We start from the raw sequence: 21917 nt of genomic DNA on the forward strand, positions 1-21917 counted from the left end.
CACTCACATACAGACCCATACTGACCTATCTATACACTCACATACAGACCCACACTGACCTATCCACTCACATACAGACCCATACTGACCTATCTATCCACTCACATACAGACCCACACTGACCTATCTATACACTCACATACAGACCCACACTGACCTATCTATCCACTCACATACAGACCCATACTGACCTATCTATCCACTCACATACAGACCCATACTGACCTATCTATCCACTCACATACAGACCCACACTGACCTATCTATACTCTCACATACAGACACACACTGACCTATCTATCCACTCACATACAGACCCACACTGACCTATCTATACACTCACATACAGACCCACACTGACCTATCTATCCACTCACATACAGACCCACACTGACCTATCTATCCACTCACATACAGACCCATACTGACCTATCTATCCACTCACATACAGACCCACACTGACCTATCTATCCACTCACATACAGACCCACACTGACCTATCTATCCACTCACATACAGACCCACACTGACCTATCTATACACTCACATACAGACCCATACTGACCTATCTATCCACTCACATACAGACCCACACTGACCTATCTATCCACTCACATACAGACCCACACTGACCTATCTATCCACTCACATACAGACCCATACTGACCTATCTATCCACTCACATACAGACCCACACTGACCTATCTATCCACTCACATACACACCCATACTGACCTATCTATCCACTCACATACAGACCCACACTGACCTATCTATCCACTCACATACAGAACCATACTGACCTATCTATCCACTCACATACAGACCCATACTGACCTATCTATCCACTCACATACAGACCCATACTGACCTATCTATCCACTCACATACAGACCCATACTGACCTATCTATACACTCACATACATAAACTATATATACAAACAACAATACTAACTTCACAGGTAGAGCAGAAAGACTTATGCCATTAAGCTTCAGAAGTTGCCATTGCTTCTTGCATATTCCTCCATAGAATTCTGTAGAATCCAACTGATCAATATTTGGCATATATTAGGTAATTCATTGACATTTCAAACTGACCGTTCAGAATATTAGCAACTTGATTGGCAAATGTATGAGGTCCCTGGCCAACCTGGGAAGTAGATACACCAAGATCACTTGCCCATAGATTCCCATGAATCAATCTAAAGCCCAGTAGATGAATCAGAATAATTGGCCAACCCCTTTATTGGGTCTAATGGTGCAACTAGTTCTTTGCAACACAACAGAGGTCCCTGGCCAACCTGGGAAGTAGATACACCAAGATCACTTGCCCATAGATTCCCATGAATCAATCTAAAGCCCAGTAGATGAATCAGAATAATTGGTCAACCCCTTTATTGGGTCTAATGGTGCAACTAGTTCTTTGCAACACAACAGAGGTCCCTGGCCAACCTAGGAAGCAGATACACCAAGATCACTTGCCCATAGATTCCCATGAATCAACCTAAAGCCCAGTAGATGATTCAGAATAATTGGCCAACCTCTTTATTGGGTCTAATGGTGTAATTACTTCTTGGCAAGACAACAGAGGTCCCTGGCCAACCTGGGAAGTAGATATACACCAAGATTACTTGCCCATAGATTCCCACGAAGCAACCTAAAGCCGAGTAGGTGGATCAGAATAATTGGCCAATACCTTTATTAGGGCTAATGGTGTAACTACTTCTTGGCAAGACAACAGAGGGAAGTAGATACACCAAGATCACTTTCCCATAGATTCCCATGAACCAATCTAAAGCCCAGTAGGTGGATCAGAATAATTGGCCAACCCCTTTATTGTGGCTAATGGTGTAACTACTTCTTGGCAACACAACAGAGGTCCCTGGCCAACCTGGGAAGCAGATACACCAAGATCACTTGCCCATAGATTCCCATGAACCAACCTAAAGCCCAGTAGGACGATCAGAATAATTGGCCAACCTCTTTATTGGGTCTAATGGTGCAACTACTTCTTGGCAACACAACAGACATTGTATGTATGGCTTTATCAACTTTTAGATTTGCCAACTGTCAGTAGTTGACATGACTGTCGTGCTTTTGATCCATCCTGGTCCCTCTCTCTGCTGGCAACCATCAAGTTATTCATTAGTAAGTTAGTTGAGCAATCAGGCATAGCAGGGGACTAGACAATATATAACTGACCATTGCTGGGTCCCACATAATCCACCCAAATCCTACATTTTGCCCACTAGAGTACTGGGCTTGAGTGATTGGTGATTGGTTCCTTCTTTGGAATTTTGTGATTGCAAAAGATGATCTGTAATGTATGTACTCAATTCCTAGGTTACATTTTTGCATTTACACATGTGGAGTAGGGGCTGCCATATTGTTTTCCTCAACTGTGGCCATTGATATCAAGTAATGGTCACAAATGAGAAGCCTTATACTATTGGTGTCTATAAAGAAATACAACATGGTAGTTTCCATTCAAATTCAAAACAACTGCAACGGTACAGAGATGGGTTGCCATTAGGCTGTACCCTAATACTGTAGTGACCAGGGGATGCAATATGGCAGCTCCTAACCTTCGGCTGAAATACCAGTATACAGACAAGGAATTTATATTTAGCTCTTTACCTTTGTCCCTTCTGTTTGCAAAGGAAGAGTTATTCTATTAACTGATAACCCAAGGAGAAAAGGTTTGTTTAACAGAGAAGCCGGGAGCTTAGATAAACAGAAGCAGGGCAAGTGGGCCTTTCCAACAGGGAGAGCCGAGTTAATGATCAGCGGCTGAATTCTATTCATATCAGGTCTTCGGCTCCCAATCAGTGGGTTTCTGTTGGGGTTTATTTGGTGTGGGGACAAACTAGAGGCACTTTAAAGTCAGCTTTATCAGAAAGGTCGATGTAAATACAGCCATAAGCACTCACAGAAACGCTGCACTGAGTCCTCTGTGAAAAGATTTGTTGTGTCTGTTTTCCTCTGCCAGAGACATGCAGCTCTCTGCTCTCTCCTGCTCCCTCCTCCCTCAAGAATGCTAAGAACTCCCTCCCCCCCTTGGGAATGGGGATCTGAGCCAATCAGCAGGAAGCTGACTCATAGGGGCACATTTACTAATCCACGAACGGTCCGAAGGCGTCCGAATGTGTTTTTTTCGCAATGATCTGTATTTTTGTGACTTTTTCGTCGCCGTCGTGACTTTTTTGGATGTTTTTCCCTGACTTTTCCGTCGCCGTCGCGACTTTTCCGTCGCGACTTTTTCGTATATTTTCCGCGACTTTTTCATTGCCGTCGCGAAAAAATCGGATTGGTTTTTCCGGTGTTTACAATCGCTCAATACGGAAAAATCGTGACGGCGACGTAATAGTCGCTCAACATACGAAAAAAAGACATTTTCATTTCCAATCCGAATTTTTGCCATTCGGGATTCAAATTCGTGCTTTGGTAAATCTGCCCCATAGTCTTACTAGCTGAGCATGTACACCGGTCTGGGTCTCGGTGCAGGAGTGAGGCATTATGGGAACTTTCTTTACACAGCTCAGCGTTTTTTCTTCCTGTTTGGCTTCTGATCATCTGAACGGGAGAAATATGGGGAGACTTAAGGGCACTATTGAGAGAACTGAAGGTATGCCTGCAGCTTGGGATTAACTCTTTATTATCCCTTCCTTCTCCTTTAATGGGGGAAATGAATGTTTCACAAAACTGGCTTGTGTCAGCCACTGGGTTCTCAGATTGGGACAATTTGACTAATATATTGACATATTTTCACACTGTACAGATACTTTATTAATAATGTCTTGCAAATTCCATAATGCCATAATTTCATTTGTAAATTTCATTTTAGATTCCACGCCCTCACCCAAGATAGTCCATATCGGATGGCTGGCAGAGATTATCGATGGGTAGGTTAATGTAACTTTCTGTTCATGCTATGAGCCAACCTACAGTCCTTGCTATATGGTGCTCCAGTTATGGCCGGTCTGCCTGCCTTCCTACCCCATAAACCTCAGGTTATGCTCTTTGACTGAAGCCATTTCCTCCTCTGGACTCTTAGCAATGGATAGCACAACAGGAGGGTTATGGGAGATACATGTTTGTAGCCAGGCTGACAGCATAGAGAGTGCACGATAAAGGTGATGGAAGCGCATAAAAAATAAAAGAAAAACAAAATCTAGTGCAATATGATAGATTAATGGAATAGGCCAAAACACCCAAAAAATACTGAGTGGTGAATTATATTGCCAGGCTTAGTAACATTTCAAATACTCCAATATATATGCTCACCGGATACGATTGGAATGAGGCAAAAGAATACCCAAAGCAGACATTGATTGAAGTGGGAACACGATCCTCAATGAATATAAAAGCAAAATGGAGATAGTGTAAAAACGTTTAATAACAAATCCCCTGCTCAATGCAGGCTACTTACAGTGTACAGAGATATAAAAACAGTATAGCTCAACGCGTTTCATGTGCTTCCTCAGGAGACAATAACCCAAATGCACTCGTATTTTATAGCCCCCCCAACTAGGCAGGTAGAGTCAAACACAGCATAGTGACAATGGCAGTATTAGTTTACAGCCTATTGTTGGCACTCCATCTCCGTATAGTTCCATTCATTCAAAAGCTCAAACTGCAGCCATAGCCAGAAATACCCTATAATATTTCCATCAGGCCAAGCCCAAGGAACAATTGACTTTCAAGGGATAATAAGCCATTGATGTTCAACGGCTGCCGGCTGGCTGGGAATGCTAGAAGTTGTATTTTGCATCAGCTACTGACTCATGAGTTTGCAACCTTGACCAGAAGTTCTATTGCTTTATGAGAAGCCAAAGCAAATAAAAGCTTTATGCCAAGTCACCGTGTTTTGCATGGACTCATTTGGAAGAGGAAAACTAAACAAACTCGGCACATCAGCATAGCCTCGGTTACCTGGAACGAAAGACTTCTATATACGGGTGCCGTATCCCAGAGTTGTGCTCTTGTCACCACCTTCCCTTGTTGGCACCATCTTGCTCTACTGTTGACACCTTAGGCAGAGAGAAACCAAGGTGCCCCCCAATAAGAGGCCTATATGTAGAAGTTCTTCCATGGAAAGCCTTCTATTGGCAGGTTCTACAAACAAAAGAGTCCCCTCCATTACTCTTGTTACTCATAACTACTGCTCATTTATGGGGCTCCCAGAGCATTTCATTCAGTATTGGACCACCTAAAACAGTTCCGGAAGGGAAACTACATTGACAGCGCACCAATGAGGTCCCAATGTCTTATGGTGCCCATACACCTTCAGCATCGCCAAGCGAGCGGATCTTCTCCCGATATCCTCCACCTACGGGTGGGCGATATCGTGAGAATCCAGGCTATATCGTTATAACGGCGGGTATAGAAAAAGTCAGTCCGTGGACCACATCAACGTGCTGATGTGGTCCCCGATCCGACTAGATTTTTTAACCTGCCCAATCGTTATCTGCCCGATTTCAGGCCAGATATCGGTCGGGCAGGCCCGTCGGTAGTGCCCATACACAGGCCGATTAGCTGCCGAATCTGTCTAAGGGACCCATATCGGCAGCTAGAATCGGCCGTGTATGGGGACCTTAATTCTTGCTCTAGCTTCAAGATTTTTGGAATGTAAAGAGCAATAGATCTAGTAACCAATGGCAACCAATGAACTGTTTCTATGAAACAAATTACAAGCATTTGTTACTATGGGTTACTGGACCTATGGCAAGCTTTCTACCTGTTATTACATTATGCCAGACACATTGAACCATATAAAAATATTTTTTGGTCCCTGACCTTTATGATATTCCTTTGTTTTTCACATTCTCTCATCTATAACTTTCCCAGACAGATTAATGAGTAGTCAGGCATAAACAAAGCCATGTAATGATTATACACTTCAGCAAACATGGGATTGTGTTTATTGTGCCCCATTGTGCCCCATTGTGCCCCTGGGCGTGTTGGGTTCTACACATTCCCTTTTACTTCCCTGTTGGGTGAAGTTACTGAGACATCTAAAGTATCAGGGTCTCAAAGGAACTGGACAATAAACCGACTTGTAAAGTTAAACTGAAATCCAGATAATTGGACTGTAAGTGTATTTGTATGGAGAATAATGCCTTTTGTTTCCATACAGAACTCTCCACCCCCATATTATGAAAATCGTGGTTTCCAGCAGGACAATATTAATGGCTTCAGTCGTCCAGTCCAACCCAATCTGTATGAAGCCTTTCAGCCGCCCAGACCCCATCCCTCTCCGGTGCCACATTATATCCCCCAAGTATCCACCATTCACTCCGTGCCAGCCGTTAATCACACCAAGTCCCAATCATGGTGCACCCCAAGTAAGTTCTACTTCAATTCATGGTTCTGCATAATTTATGGTTTATTTGCCCCATCTACTTAAGTGTAGAAAATACGTATCAACTGCCCCCAATAAGGGGTAATTATATCTTAGTTGGGATCAAGTACAGGTACTGTTTTATTATTACAGAGAAAAGGGAATCATTTAACCATGAAATAAACCCAATAGGGCTGTTCTGCCCCAATAAGGGGTAATTATATCTTAGTTGGGATCAAGTACAGGTACTGTTTTATTATTACAGAGAAAAGGGAAATCATTTAACCATTAAATAAACCCAATAGGGCTGTTCTGCCCCCAATAAGGGGTAATTATATCTTAGTTGGGATCAAGTACAGGTACTGTTTTATTATTACAGAGAAAAGGGAATCATTTAACCATTAAATAAACCCAATAGGGCTGTTCTGCCCCCAATAAGGGGTAATTATATCTTAGTTGGGATCAAGTACAGGTACTGTTTTATTATTACAGAGAAAAGGGAATCATTTAACCATTAAATAAACCCAATAGGGCTGTTCTGCCCCCAATAAGGGGTAATTATATCTTAGTTGGGATCAAGTACAGGTACTGTTTTATTATTACAGAGAAAAGGGAATCATTTAACCATTAAATAAACCCAATAGGGCTGTTCTGCCCCAATAAGGGGTAATTATATCTTAGTTGGGATCAAGTACAGGTACTGTTTTATTATTACAGAGAAAAGGGAATCATTTAACCATTAAATAAACCCAATAGGGCTGTTCTGCCCCAATAAGGGGTAATTATATCTTAGTTGGGATCAAGTACAGGTACTGTTTTATTATTACAGAGAAAAGGGAATCATTTAACCATTAAATAAACCCAATAGGGCTGTTCTGCCCCAATAAGGGGTAATTATATCTTAGTTGGGATCAAGTACAGGTACTGTTTTATTATTACAGAGAAAAAAAATGTGAATTATTTGAATAAAATGGAGTCTATGGGAGATGGACTTTCCATAATTCAAACCATTCTGGATAATGGGTTTTCCGATAACGGATCCCATACCTATAATCATTTTGCTCAGGTCAGTAAATGAAATAACAGGACACACACATATATATATAAAATCTTCTGTTTTTTAAAGGAAGAAAAAAGATTGCATGTATTGCCACGGCCACCACTCTAGTCCTAGCGCTGCTGATCGTTGGCGCGGTGCTCTGCTGGTATTTCGGTAAGATATAATTATATTTATGTTCAATGAACTTCTCTAGGATTTGTATTTATTTTTGGTCTTGTCTGATACCGGTTCTGACCGCTGCCAACAGGGAAAACCTTTGTCTGGTGTCTCTGATTCCTGTATTTAGTCTGCGGGAAACTTAATTAGACCGAACAATCAACATATTTACGTTCTCATCTATTTCCGGAAAGCGTGGGGAGCAATTCCAGGAAATATGTTATTTGTATTGGTTATTGCTTGTTTACTTTGTGTGTAATCTGTAAGTCATTGTAAGCACCCATTTATTGTAGGGCACTGCACAAAAGTGGGGGACAGGGTACACCACAGCTAGGGTCAGAAAATCCCGGTGAGCCCCGGCCCTAGTGGGCCCCGACCCTTGCCGGCGCTCCCCCTGCCCGATCGTTTCTCCCCTGACGCATTAAATTTACGCACGCTCAGGGGAGATTGTCGGGTGGGGGGCCCTATGGGGGGTTAGGGGGGCTCCAGTGGGCCCTGCACCCCCCTGCACTTTGTTAATGAGGCCCAATTAGGGTTGCCACCTCTCCTGGCTGGAAAGTCCAGGCAGGAAGACAGGGCGTGATGTCATGGGGGGAGGGGCTATGACGCATCAATTGACAGTTGGCCGAATCCTAGCAAAAAAATAGGAAAATGGGCAATTGCGCCAGCACCCAATCGTGACTTAAGTTTGTATAAAAAGACACCCCAAGTACCTGAAGCGCTGCACACTCAGTTGTACATATAACACAACCTTTATTGGAACAGGGAATAAGATATGGTTAAAACCATTTATAGTAACCAATTTCATAAACAAGCCCATACTTCAGAACCACCCCGATTTTGCAAAGGAACAAAGTGAGAAGCCCTACCGGGACTGGAACCATGTGGGTCCCGGACACTCTGTTGCATCCAGATGCCTGTCGGTGATACACATGGAGGTTGGCGTCTCCCCCAGCCCGGGCTCCCTGGTTATAGACTGGCAGACTCACTTCTTTGTTGAGTATTGATGCCTTTTTTGGCGGCCTACATTGGTGAACCGCTTTAGTTACAGTATACAGTGTGTATTCATGTATTGGATATGTGACTTTCACTGGGACTGTCCATTCATAATTGGGTGAGACTTTATTTTCATCTGGAAGCAACTGGGTGTCCGGGAACCACATGGTTCTGGTCCCGGTAGGGCTTCTCACTTTACTGTACCTTTGCAAAAGTAGGGGTGGTTTTGAAGTATGGGTTTATTTAAGGGAAATTAGTTATTATAAATGGTTTTAACCAAGTCTTAAGGTGGCCATACACGTTAAGAGGTTGCCAAGTGAGCGGATCTTCTCCCGATATCCCCTCCTACGGGTGGGCGATATTGGGCAAATGTAGGCTAATTCAGTCATCTGGCCCTGGGGCCAAACAATTGAATTATAATGACGGCAATGGGGCAGTCGGTTTGGGGACCACATCAACAAGCCGATCCGGTCCCCGATCTGACAAAATCTTTTAACCTGCCCAATCGATATCTGACCAATTTCAGGCCAGATATCGGTCGGGCAGGCCCGTCATTCCTGCCCGTATACGGGCCGATAAGCTGCCGAATCAGTCTAGGGGACCCATATAGGCAGCTACAATCAGTCATGTATTATTCCTTCTTCCAATAAGGACTGTGCTTTATGTGCACTTCTTCAGGGACGGCTGTGGCTTGTGGTGTGTTTGTTCTAGGTAATCTTAGTGAGTCCTGTCTGGTTTTCCAAATTTTCCAACCAGGAGGCAACCCTAGACCCAATGTGTTTTTATTGAAAATAACTCAGACTTTTCTGTGTAGTGACAATGAGTTGCCAGAGGAGATGTGGTACAAGCGGAAGCTGTGTGCGCTCCTACGAGTGGTGTGATGGGGTCGCCCAGTGTCCCGGGGGAGAGGATGAAAGCTATTGCGGTAAGGCCAGATATGCACGTTGCTAGGAAGGGAGTAGGGGGCCTCATTTAATATTGTAACTGTGTTAGTGAGAAATAAACCAGCACAGGATCCCTCTGACTCTTGTTCTTGCAGTTCGGACGTACGGGCCTGGCTTCCAGCTCCAAGCCTACATTGCGGCTGCTTCGGCCTGGCTGCCGGTGTGCAGTGACAACTGGGGGGACACCCTGGGGAGACGTGTGTGCCAGGACATGGGATACAGCACGTAAGCCTTAGTGACCGTTACTATGGGTGTCAGTGTCCCCCTCCCTGTAATAGTAGCAACACTGCAAATACAGAAAATAGAATTTTCATCAAAATTGGGATATAGTAGATTGCTGCAAGAAAATCTACATCAACCCAAACCTAAATAGAAATAATATATCTGATTTTTGTTACTGATTCTCACTGCCTCTCTGTCTCCCTAATCACCTTATTATTAGGTCTTAAGCTGTGAAACAAACATCTCCCATTAAAGGGGAACTCCACCCAAACACAGCTTTTTGAAAAGTAAACATAATTTCGAGCAACTTTGCAATATACATCAGTTAATAAATACGCAGCCTTTTCATGATGTTTAATGTAATAATCTGGTTTGGAACAGTTCCCTAAGCCCCGCCCCTGTCCCCCAAGCCCCGCCCCCAGTCCCATAAGCCCCACCCCCTGTTCCCCTGTTGATCTGGCTGACTACTTTGTGACTCAAATAAAATGTAACTGTAGTCGCCTGTCCCTCAGCCTGCCTCCTCCCTGCTGCACATGTGATGTCAATAAGGAAAGGAACATCCCAGCGCAATGCATTGTGGGTTATGTAGTTCCTGCATGCTGCCTGTAAGCTGTGGGGAAGTTGTTACAATCTGTAACATCAGTGTTTTAGTCCCTCCTCCCCTGCCAGGATTACAAATGATGCAGAAAGAGAAGAACTGTTTTGCAGCTGGATTTCAGCATATAAAATGGTATTTATTCCTACATTTTGAACACATTTTGGTTTGGGAACCCTTGAATTTGCGAGTTACTCTTTATAGTATATATTGTGTGTGGCACAGAACCTGATTCTCCGCTCTCCCCCCGCAGTTATGTCAGAAGCGGATCAGTGGGTGCCTCAGACAGCGCCGAGGGATATCTCAGGCTCAATACCAGTGTGGCCGAAGGCAAACTGCAGAGCAGAGTTTACAAGAGGTACAGATTTCCACTTTACTCTTTCCCAGCACCTAGTAACCGGTCTCTGTTCGTCAATTACAAGCCTGCAAGTCTAACTCTCATTCTGGAAGGATGCATTAATAATAGTGATGGATGAAATTTTTCGCCAGACATGGATTTGCGGCAAATTTCCAGGCGCAAAAATTCGATGTCATTTTACGTTGACAAATTTTTGCAGCTTTTACAAATTTTCAGATGAAGCGAAATGGGATAGATTTGCTCATCACTAATTAATATATAGATTTCTGTCCCTTTCATATAAAAGGCAATTTATATGGGCAGAAGGATAGGCATGACTTGGCCTTATTGTTAGTGAGAGATGTGCAACTGATGATTGGAGATCATCTATCCTATTCCTATTAAAGGTCCCAATGTGAAAAAAGACACATATATTCTAAATATCTGTGTGACATAAAGTTGAGAAAAATATCTTTGGGGGCAGAATTATTCATATTCTTCGGCTGCATAGAAACTATGAACAGAACTGATAGCAGTAGACTTTTAGGGATGAAGAAATACAAATAGAAAATGAAGTTGTTCCGCCACCTAGTGGTCAGCTACTGCCTTGCATTTCAAAAAGCTTCATACTAATGAAACCCATAGCTGGTAGGGCCCCCCCCTGGTGGCAGCTTGGTGGAACTGCAGGAAAAAATGACCCAGAGCTTTTTGGCATATGGGGAGACACATAGAGAGTAGCAACAGGAATAGGAAGGAGGGACCCTTCTTGCCCTTGTGGAAAAAATAGATTTAAGGCCAAGAGAACATCAGTAGTCATTAAGAGCAGTGAGGAGAACAGAATGGGACAGACAGACGCTGCTTTTAATGGCAATTACATTTACAAATAACTGGAGTGATTTCCTATTGGAAAGTTGCTTAGAATGACATTTTGTAACATTATGCGACAGTTTATTTGGGGGTTTATATCTCCATTACCATATTACAGTTAATTAATTGGCTTTCTTTTCCTTTTTAAGCTTCGTCTGTACATCGGGAGTGGTTACATTGCGCTGTATAGGTAAGATACACAGGGTCACTGTCGCTATGACATTAAAGGGGATGTAAACCCTGCTGCACGGCTCAACCAAACGTTACTCAGCTGTTGCTGAACTACAAACCCCAGAATAATGTAACATATAATGAAGGGTGAGGCATGCTGGGAGCTGTAGTCCAGCAACATCAGGGTTGTATTCTTAAAGCAATAAACTTTCCCCAAAATCTCAAGGGCCGGCGGCTGCATTAAAATGCAAGAAATCCCCCAATGAGAATCCCAGCTGATGTGAGTAAATCCGGCTCCCTGTTCTCTGTTCCTGCAATTGGAGTTGGGAGCATTAAGCACAGTTTCCCAGCACTGAACAAGTCTGTCCCTTTATCCCCATGTCTGATTCCTGTGCCATATAATGACGGGAAAAATGCCATAATTATCTCTATATGTAAGGTACCAGCAAGGGGCCTGACACAGTGCTGGGAATCAGCATTCTCATTGGTCACTGCTCTTGCATTTATAATGAAGTTTTCTATCAGCAGAATTCTCATTGGTGAATTTCCTTGCATCTATAATTACATTTTTCAGCAACTTCTATAGCAAAACTAGGGGGGCAGTGGGACAGCGTTATGGTTGGGTACAACCCCTTTAAAATTAGGTGTTTTGTCAGTTGAATTCTAATTGGTAATTTTTCTTGCATCTTTAATTACGTTTTTTGGCAACTTCTATAGCGAAACTAGGGGGCGTTATGGTTGGTTTTACAACCTTTTTAAACCCAGCTGCCATTTCCCTGGCAGTTACCCTGTCCGCCCAGTCAGGGAAGTATTTAGGTCCGGTGCCTAAGTACGCCCCCAGGCAGCGGAAGTGTTTATTTTTTTCAATTTTTTAAACTTTATTGGCTATAAAAGGCACCCGAGTGCTGCCCCCCTAAGGTGGCACCCCTAGGCACAGGCCTTTGGGGCCTATATATAAATACAGCCCTGCCCCCCTGGTTTCCCATTACAGTTTATGGTAACTGTCCTGTAATAGAGAAATGCTACAGACAAACGGAATGAAGTAATAATGTCTAAACCCGTCTAGTAACCGATACCAACCTACCAAACAGCACACTGCATTTATAAGTCATCTGAAAACCAAACATTTGATTGGTTGCTATGGGTTACTAGACCTAAGGAAGTAGAAAGGTTGCATGGTTATTTCTGGTCTACACTCTTTATGGCTTTTGTTACAGTTACATTTATTTGTTCCAATGCAGAATGCGGCTCCTCTACCAAGAATGTGGGTAACAGGATAGTGGGGGGCTCTCAGGCCTCACTGGGCGACTGGCCCTGGCAAGTGAGTCTGCAGTTCAACGAGAGACATATCTGTGGCGGCTCTATAATTACCCCCAACTATATACTCACCGCTGCACATTGTGTGGAAGGGTAAGTACTTGTGCCTGCTGTCTGCATTCTCCTTTGAGTTAATGTTTAGTACAATGTAGAGAGTGATATTCTGAGACGGTTTGCAATTGGTCTTCATTTTTTATTATTTGTGGTTATTTAATTATTTCACTTTTTTTTGTTCATCATTTCTCCAGTTTGGAATTTCACCAGTTATCTGGTTGCTATGGTTCAAATTTCCTTAGCAACCAGGGAGTAGTTTGAATGAGAGACTGGTATATGAATAGGGGTGGGGCTGAAGAGAAAAATAAATAAACAAAAGTAACAATAAGAATAAAACTGGAGCCTCAGAGAGAAATAGTTTTTTGGTTGCCGGGGTCAGTGACCCCCCCATTTGACTAGAAGAGGAAGAAGGCAAATAATTAAAGGGGTTGTTCACCCTTCACTTAACGTTTAGTATGATATATAGAGAGTAATGCAATTGGTCTTCATTTTTTATTATTTGTAGTTTCTTAATTATTTCACTTTTTGTTCAGCAGCTCTCCTGGTGTTTCAGCAGCTATCTGGTTGCTAGGGTCCAAATTACCTTAGCAACCAGGGAGTGGTTTGAATGAGAGCCTGGTATATGAATAGAAGAAGATTTATAAAATGTAACAATAAAACCGTAGGATTATAAAGCAATAGTTTTTTGGCTGCCGGGGTCAGCGACCCCCATATGAAAGTTGAAAAGAGGCAGAAGAAGGAGGCAAATATTTAAAGGGGTTGTTCACCTTTCTCATAACATTTAGTATGATATATAGAGAGTAATGCAGTTGGTCTTCATTTTTTATTATTTGTAGTTTCTTAATTATTTCACTTTTTGTTCAGCAGCTCTCCAGTTTGGCGTTTCAGCAGCTATCTGGTTGCTAGGGTCCAAATTACCTTAGCAACCAGGGAGTGGTTTGAATGAGAGACTGGTATATGAATAGAAGAGGATTTATAAAATGTAACAATAAAACAGTAGGCTTATAAAGCAATAGTATTTGGCTGCCGGGGTCAGCGACCCCCATTTGAAAGCCGCAAAGAGACGATTAAGGCACATAATTCAAAAACTATAGAAAAATAAATCAATTATGAAAACCAATTGAAAGGTTGCTTAGAAATGGCAATTCAATAACATGCTAACAGTTAAAGTTGAACCAAAGGATTAAAAAAGATAAACAATTAGGACCAGTTGACCAGTTTGCTTAGAATCCCATTCTATAACAAACTAAAGGTTACCGGCCCTTTAAAAAAAAAAAAAAAAAGTAACAAACCCCCATGATTTACATCCATGATGCACCAGTCTTCCCAGAATTCCATAGTAAGTGCCCTGGCCGCAGCCTGGCACAAACCATTGAGCCCCATACTAACATTAGGTCTAATTTGGGGGCAATATAAGGGGCAACAAGAGGGGCAACTCCATCTGTTCTTCTTGCCCTTTGTACCCTCATAACATTCTCACGTCTTCGCTTTTTATTCTAGAGTTTATTCGTCTCCGTACCCGTGGACGGTTTATGTTGGATCCCTCTACAAAAGCACCGGCGGGACCCGCTATTCCGTGAAATCTCTGATTGGCCACCAGAATTATGATACAAAGACAAAGAACAATGACATCGCCCTGATGAGGCTGAAAAGCCCCATAACCCTTACCTGTAAGCGCAATAAGGTTCTCTACAGTAACCCAAGCAGAACTCAGCCAGAGCTACGGGAGCTGGGGAGGGTCAAGTGGATAATATAGCGTCTATGGTTTTACCATGTAACAGTTTCTCAACTTTCTTTTACAAAAAAACTTTGTTTGACACGTTTTATTGTATTTTTCACACTTATTTGTGTTTGGCACAGCTACAGTCCAACCCGTGTGCCTTCCAAACGCAGGGATGCTCTGGACATCCGGACAGTCATGTTGGACCTCTGGATGGGGAGCCACCATTGAAGGAGGTGAGATCAAAACTAGTGATGAGCGAATTTTTTCGCCAATCATGGATTCACAGCGAATTTCCCCATTTCGCCATTGGCAAATTTTTTTGCAAAACTTCAGTGACAATTTGTCACACGTCAAAAAAAATCGTGGTCACATCAATTTTAATGTCGCATTAAATTGGGTGCGGTCACGGCAAAATGGAACGCGGACACGGCAACAAGGGTGCGGTCACGTAAAAAAAAAACGCGGGTGACCAACAAAAAAAAAAAAACAGAGGGCAACATAAAACAAATGTGTTTCGCGGATTTTTCGGCAGACAAGGATTTGCAGCGAATTTCCACATTTTGCCATTGGTGAATTGCTTTGCAAAAATTCACAGCGGAAAAATTAATTGTACGTCAAAAAATAGTGGTCGTGGCGCCAAAATGGGTCACTGACATGTCAAAAAAAAACACAGGTGACAAAAAAAATTGTGCAACAAATGCGTTTCGTGAATTTTTCACCGTTTCGCGAATTTTATGGTGAACTGAAACGGGACAGATTTGCTCAACACTAATCAAAACTCAATACTTTGACCCAGTAACCAGTCAGCACTGAGCCCCCCCCCCATACAAAATTAGATGGGACCCAGTGAACAACCACTCTTCCCTAGCACCCCGCCCACCCACTGCCTGCTCCTAACTGCCCCCCACCCACCTATTTGACTATAGTAAAAGTTAAGACTTTTATGACTTATTTTTTAATAGAACGAGTTTTCCTTATTTCTCAATTAGTGAACATTCCATGTGTGAGTCCTGAACGGAGGAGGTCACAGCTTTTTTATGTTTAGTCCCAACCAACAAATTATGAATGGGACGTCTCCCTAATTAACGGTAGATATGGTGTAATCCTTACAACTTCATCCTTCGTAAAGGTATAATTAGCTAAGTATAATTAGTTGAACCAAGGAAATTGGCTCCCAACCAAGAGTGTTACACAAGCCCAATGCCAAGAGGACAGGACACTTTATATAGATCATTAGAAAGCATTTCAGGTTTATGAGAGAACACTCTATTATAGAGCACTCACTTAGTAACGTGCTGTCACTTTAGAGAAGAAGATACAACGCTCTAACAATATAACATGGATTATCTGCTTTAATTACAGAGACTGTAGAACTGTTGCAACGTTTGCTGAAGGTCAAGTGACCAATAGCAACCCATGAACGTTAGGGAACGCTATAAACCCATAAGGCCTTTGTTTATTTAGTATGTGGCCCAATACGTTCTGTACCTTTAGGCTGGAATATTTGCAGCCTGGATCATTGTGGTGGTTTTGTTTTCCTTCACTAGTACTAACCCATAGCAACCATGGGTAGAATGACCTGCTCTGCTATCTGAAAGATAATACGTGGTTGACTGCTAGGCAATAATACGTTTAGGAGGCAATTTTTGAATGCTAAAAAAGATATAGGTTGAAGATAAAGTTATGTAAGAATTCATAATTACCTCCTGTCCTCCGGGCCCCCCAGTGGCCGTGGGGTCTGCTCCCCCTATAGTCACCTCACTGTACCTATTAGAATTGTGTTTATGGACTTTGTATAAAGAGGTAGCCAAGAACTTGGTGTTGAATAGGGCCTACAAGAGAACCTGAAACAATGGATCCATAATAAGATATAGGCAGTTCCAAGTGGTGTAGGTTTTTATAAGGATAAGCTGATGGAAACTGCCCTACACTGGGTATCAGTCGGACCTGGGCTATCTGGGAGATCCTCTGTTAGACCAGTCCATCTCTAGAAGGTCTACAACCTTGGCATTGGAACGATTTATGTTATCAATTTATCCAACCGTATTACCTGGTAACCCTTCCACTGATCCGTTACTTTTCCCTCTGCAGGCACATCAAGCGGTGTTTTGAATGCGGCTATGGTTCCCTTGATCGACTCTGATACCTGCAACAGAGCCGTTGTGTACAATGGCGCAGTCACTGCCACAATGATATGTGCAGGTTACCTGAGAGGGGGCATAGACAGCTGCCAGGTAATACGCAATAGGAAAGGAGAGTTACCTCTGAGTTGCTTGAAATGTAAGGGCTACAGTAATATTAGGAACACGCTTGTTCCAGTAATGAGATGGTTGTGTTTCAGATGGCCCACCAGTAAATGCTACCATCTCATTGGTTTCCGTAGGTTTCTAGTAGTCCTGAAGCTTCACATGCTCTTTAATCGCTATATAATTTCAGTTAGACAACAGACCAATGAAGTGCTGTTTCAGCCTTTGGGCAAGGTGAGAACCTTTCCTTAGGTGGCCCTTTATCAAGGTGGGAAAACTGTAGCACTTGGTGATGTGACTGAAGAAGGCGCTGTATTCCCACAGTATTTCTGGGCTAAAACGAAAGTAAATCCTAAACCCAATTAAACATGTGAGGCTTTTGGTTGGCAGTCATTGAGTTCACTGAGAGAGGGGCCCACTGGGTACCCAACTCAAGGGCTCAACCATCCAGCCACCACCACTCCTGCTATGCTCCCAGCCACCACCGCTCCCCGTTCTGCTGTGCTATATCAAAATCAAGATGGCTGCGTGTTCCACTGTGGAGCAGAGGGCAGTGGTGGTTGGGAGCATCTGGCTTTTAGGAAGGTGGCAGGGTCCAATAGGGTTGAGGCCCACTGGGATTTTTCTACCCATTCCTATGTCTGCAATGAATGGAAGGCAATCTTGTAATTACCAGTGGTTGCTAAATTGACTGATTCTTCTTATATACACAGGGGGACAGCGGAGGTCCTTTGGTCACCAAGACTAGCTCCCTCTGGTGGCTGGTTGGGGACACAAGCTGGGGAACTGGTTGCGCCAACATGAACAAGCCTGGAGTGTACGGGAACATCACGGAGTTGCTGCCATGGATATTCCTACAGATGCAGGTAAAAAGCCCATCTTGATCCTTGGAGGGAAAGCAAACCCTATTAATAAGTGGGATTATATTTGTTTTACATTTCTGTAGGGGGTACAGTAAAATATAGGGACATAGAGCCTAAGTTGGGTGCAAATTTAGTAGGAAACTTTATGCTTCCAGATGCTTCCACAGTCCTGTTTTACTCATGAGCCAAGTGTTGGAGAGTTCTTTGGGGTGCCAAATAAGAGCTGTGATTGGCTATTTGTTTCCCCATGGGGACTGCTGGAGTAGAACTATGACTTGCCTCCCAGCCAGAAATATAAATATTGGCACCTACGTTGCGGCCACTGAGAGCAACTTCTGAAGGGGTGGGGAGCAAGGTGATCCCCAACCAGTGATCCAAACCAGTGACCCAAAAGTGATCCCCAACCAGTGGGAACAGGCCACTGGTTGGGGATCACTGGTCCATAGGCTTCAATGGAATCAAATCATAGAGAGGGAATGTCCTATGCACTCATTAAACTCATTAAACTCAACCCATTTAGCTTAGTGACTTTTTATAAAAATAAGCTGAAATGAAACCCAATTTCTAAATAGGGAATTTATCAATGATATCATGCTGATCATTTCACTTTCATGACTAGGCTAGGTGGGTACAGTGCATGTTGGGTACAGTGCATGGTGGGTACAGTGCATGTTGGGTACAGTGCATGGTGGGTACAGCCCATGGTTGGTACAGCGCATGGTGGGTATAGTGCATGGTGGGTATAGTGCATGGTGGGTACAGTGCATGGTGGGTACGGCACATGTTGGGTAAGGCACATGTTGGGTACAGCGCATGGTGGGTATAGCCCATGGTTGGTACAGCGCATGGTGGGTACAGTGCATTGTGGGTACAGCCCATGGTGGTACAGTGCATTGTGGGTACAGCCCATGGTGGGTACAGTGCATGGTGGGTACGGCGCATGTTGGGTACAGCGCATGGTGGGTATAGCCCATGGTTGGTACAGCGCATGGTGGGTACAGTGCATTGTGGGTACAGTGCATTGTGGGTACAGTGCATGGTGGGTACAGCCCATGGTTGGTACAGTGCATGGTGGGTACAGTGCATGGTGGGTACAGCGCATGGTGGGTACAGCCCATGGTGGGTACAGTGCATGGTGGGTACAGTGCATGGTGGGTACAGTGCTTGGTGAGTACAGCCCATGGTGGGTACAGCGCAAGGTGGGTATAGTGCATGGTGGGTACAGTGCTTGGTGGGTACAGCCCATGGTGGGTACAGTGCTTGGTGGGTACAGCCCATGGTGGGTACAGCGCAAGGTGGGTATAGTGCATGGTGGGTACAGTGCTTGGTGGGTACAGCCCATGGTGGGTACAGCGCATGGTGGGTATAGTGCATGGTGGGTACAGCCCATGGTTGGTACAGTGCATGGTGGGTACATGAATCCCTTTGAAACCCTAACCCCCATATGTAATAAAAGGCAATAAGTTTGCCCAGGAGCACAAACCTCTGTGATTCTATGGGATGAAAAAGAAGTGGGGTCATAGTCGTGCCCTCGGCACAAAGTACAAATCAGTTTACTGTATCTCTGACTTTCTCTGCTCTTGTTTTCAGACCAACGGATAAAGAAGGACCTCAGAGCAGCGGGAAAAAGCAAAGACTTTAGATCTATTGCCCTTTGTTTTATTTTTTCAATGCTTTCCCCAGTAGAGGACATCGGAGTTAATTAGTATTTTTTTTAATAGCGTTGCCCTTTTTGTGTATCTTCTCTATCGGGAGGGGTTGGAAGCAGAAGAACCGACTATTCCTCAGTCTGAATCAAGGTATTCAAGTATTTCGATCTGTTGGTGATGTGGTGGCTGTGGGGCTGTTCAAGCGGTCCTGCAATTTCTCAGGGAAAGCACTGCTACTTTTTTTTTTCTAAATTGTTCAGTTGTAAATAATTGTAAATATTGTTTTATTGATGGCTTAAGCCTCACATAAAGATGAAAGCGCTCATTAATAATTGATAGACACATCGCTAGGTGCCTATGTGGGCAAATAAAGCAAATGCACTGCAATTGCCCCTAATTTGCACCCATCTATATAGTGCTGTGAACTGAACTGCTGGTTGTGCCCAAGTTACCGACTTTGTACCAACTACACTAACCGGCTCAAATCAATGCACCTTAATTATATCCCGTACCATGTTTACCCTGATTGCACTGGAATTCTGGGAAAGAATATGACATTGGGGGCAAAAAGAAGACCATAGAACCGCCATTTTGCACTTTGTACTCATTCAGTAAATGAGCCCTTTGGTCTATCATCTTATTACTCCACGTGAAAGTACAGAAAGTACCCTTCTTCTCACCTTATGGGTTTCTGTGCCACCCTGCCCAGGGCACCACATCTAAAGGACTAGGAAGATAGAATAACTGGGGGGGGAAACTTTGTACTTCAAACCCTGGCCCAGTGATCTTCTTCTTCTCCGTGCCACCATCTTCTTCCAGGGTTCTTCCCTAGCATCTACAGTTGTAAAGAATTTCAGTAGCCCAGGGTGGCTCAGAGAATGTGGGGGCACCAGAAGAGTATGGGGGTGCTGCACTGAGAAGAACAATACCCGGGCCCAGGGCATTTTTGGAAGAAGCAAATGGTGAGCTTAGAATGGACATCTGGCACAATTCCACACCCACCGCCAGTAGAAGACTTGAAGCACATTTACACTTCCACTTCAAGTTCCATTTAATTTGCAATTCTTTTGAAATTGATTATATTGATAGCCTGACGCATTTCGTGCCTCCTAAGGCCACTTAATCACAGCCTATGATTAGGAGCCACGAATCAATAAATAAAGTGGAACTTTTTAGAAGTAGAAATTGCTTTAGGTCTTCTACTTGTGGTGGGTCCATAATTGTGCCAGCCAGTGGCCTAATAATATAGGAAACAAACCTTGCAGGGGGAACGGGGGACAGGGGGGCCCGGATTGTCGGGGTCTGTTCCTCTATTTAGCAGGTAAATCTCCGCTCCACGCCAGCTCCAAGGTAGGAGAGTGGGCGGGAACGGGGATTTACCAGTGGGAGGGGAGTTGGGATGGGTCAGACCTGAGGGACGATTCTTTAGGGCAGTGGTTCTCAACCTTCCTAATGCCGTGACCCTTTAATACAGTTCCTCATGTTGTGGTGACCCCCAACCATAACATTATTCCTAAGACCATCGGAAATATGTGTTTTCCGATGGTCTAAGGCGACTCCTGTGAAAGGGTCGTTCGACCCCCAAAGGGGTCCCAACCCACAGGCTGAGAACCGCTGCTTTAGGGTAAGGTGGCCTGGTAAGTTTGCGACTTTGCACCGGACCCCTCCAAAGATTTTTTTGCAGGGGGACCCAGTCTTAAACTTTAGGTGGGCTTTGCTTCCCCTCCTGTCTTATTAATCCTAAATTATTGTGGGCTCCCAGGGCCCCCAAATTGAGGAGAAATATTTAATTTGGAGATGTTCAACCTGTGTATCTTTCAAAAGCAAAGCCCTGAGATACAGGGAGGAGCTTTGGCCCTTCACTGACACCTTATGGCAGTAACTAGCTCTGGGCTGGTGTAGTCAGGAGACCCCGTAGGTTTCATCATTTGAAACCTAATATCGTTCTTGAATTCAGTTGCCCTATATTGAGATATCCATTACCTGTATTATATTGGCTGCTATGTTTTGATTTTTGTAAAAACTTCAATATTTAAAAACTCAACTTTCCAGGATTTGTGTATATATGTCTCTTGTTTCTCTCTGCCCCGCGCAGTATCGATAATGAACCCTTACGTTTAGTTGGTTATTTTTTGTTTATATTGCAATTATACCAAATAGATACAACCGGTTGCATTGAAATTCATGGGCCCACAGTTCCAAGGTGATCCCATAGAGGAGATTGGTTCATACATTATTTTTGTGGCGCTCAAATGGGCTTCGCTGCAGTCTAAGATGCGACTTGGGTTGCAACCTGTTCTGGTTTTGACCCAGACAGCCTGTTTTTTTTAATGTAAGTTTAATTAACATTAATGTATATATGTATATGTGAAAGAG

General features: G+C 43.6%; 1 protein-coding gene across 1 annotated transcript in view; it reads left to right on the forward strand.

The window, feature by feature from the left end:
* Window positions 1-20096, forward strand: part of tmprss2.1 (transmembrane serine protease 2 gene 1) — a 33738-nt gene extending 13642 nt beyond the window's left edge. The window contains exons 2-14 of the mRNA XM_004912208.4: window positions 3846-3903; window positions 6138-6345; window positions 7468-7554; window positions 9368-9478; window positions 9593-9722; window positions 10568-10672; window positions 11668-11708; window positions 12931-13099; window positions 14561-14730; window positions 14921-15016; window positions 16875-17017; window positions 17743-17895; window positions 19483-20096. Coding sequence (XP_004912265.1) covers window positions 3880-3903; window positions 6138-6345; window positions 7468-7554; window positions 9368-9478; window positions 9593-9722; window positions 10568-10672; window positions 11668-11708; window positions 12931-13099; window positions 14561-14730; window positions 14921-15016; window positions 16875-17017; window positions 17743-17895; window positions 19483-19494 — 1449 coding nt within the window. The 5' untranslated portion in view covers window positions 3846-3879 and the 3' untranslated portion in view covers window positions 19495-20096. The remainder of the gene's footprint in view (window positions 1-3845; window positions 3904-6137; window positions 6346-7467; window positions 7555-9367; window positions 9479-9592; window positions 9723-10567; window positions 10673-11667; window positions 11709-12930; window positions 13100-14560; window positions 14731-14920; window positions 15017-16874; window positions 17018-17742; window positions 17896-19482) is intronic.
* The last annotated feature ends 1821 nt before the right edge of the window (window positions 20097-21917 follow it).

Source organism: Xenopus tropicalis, chromosome 2 (genome assembly GCF_000004195.4).
Source record: "Xenopus tropicalis strain Nigerian chromosome 2, UCB_Xtro_10.0, whole genome shotgun sequence".
In the NCBI taxonomy this organism is placed as follows: Eukaryota; Metazoa; Chordata; class Amphibia; order Anura; family Pipidae; genus Xenopus; species Xenopus tropicalis.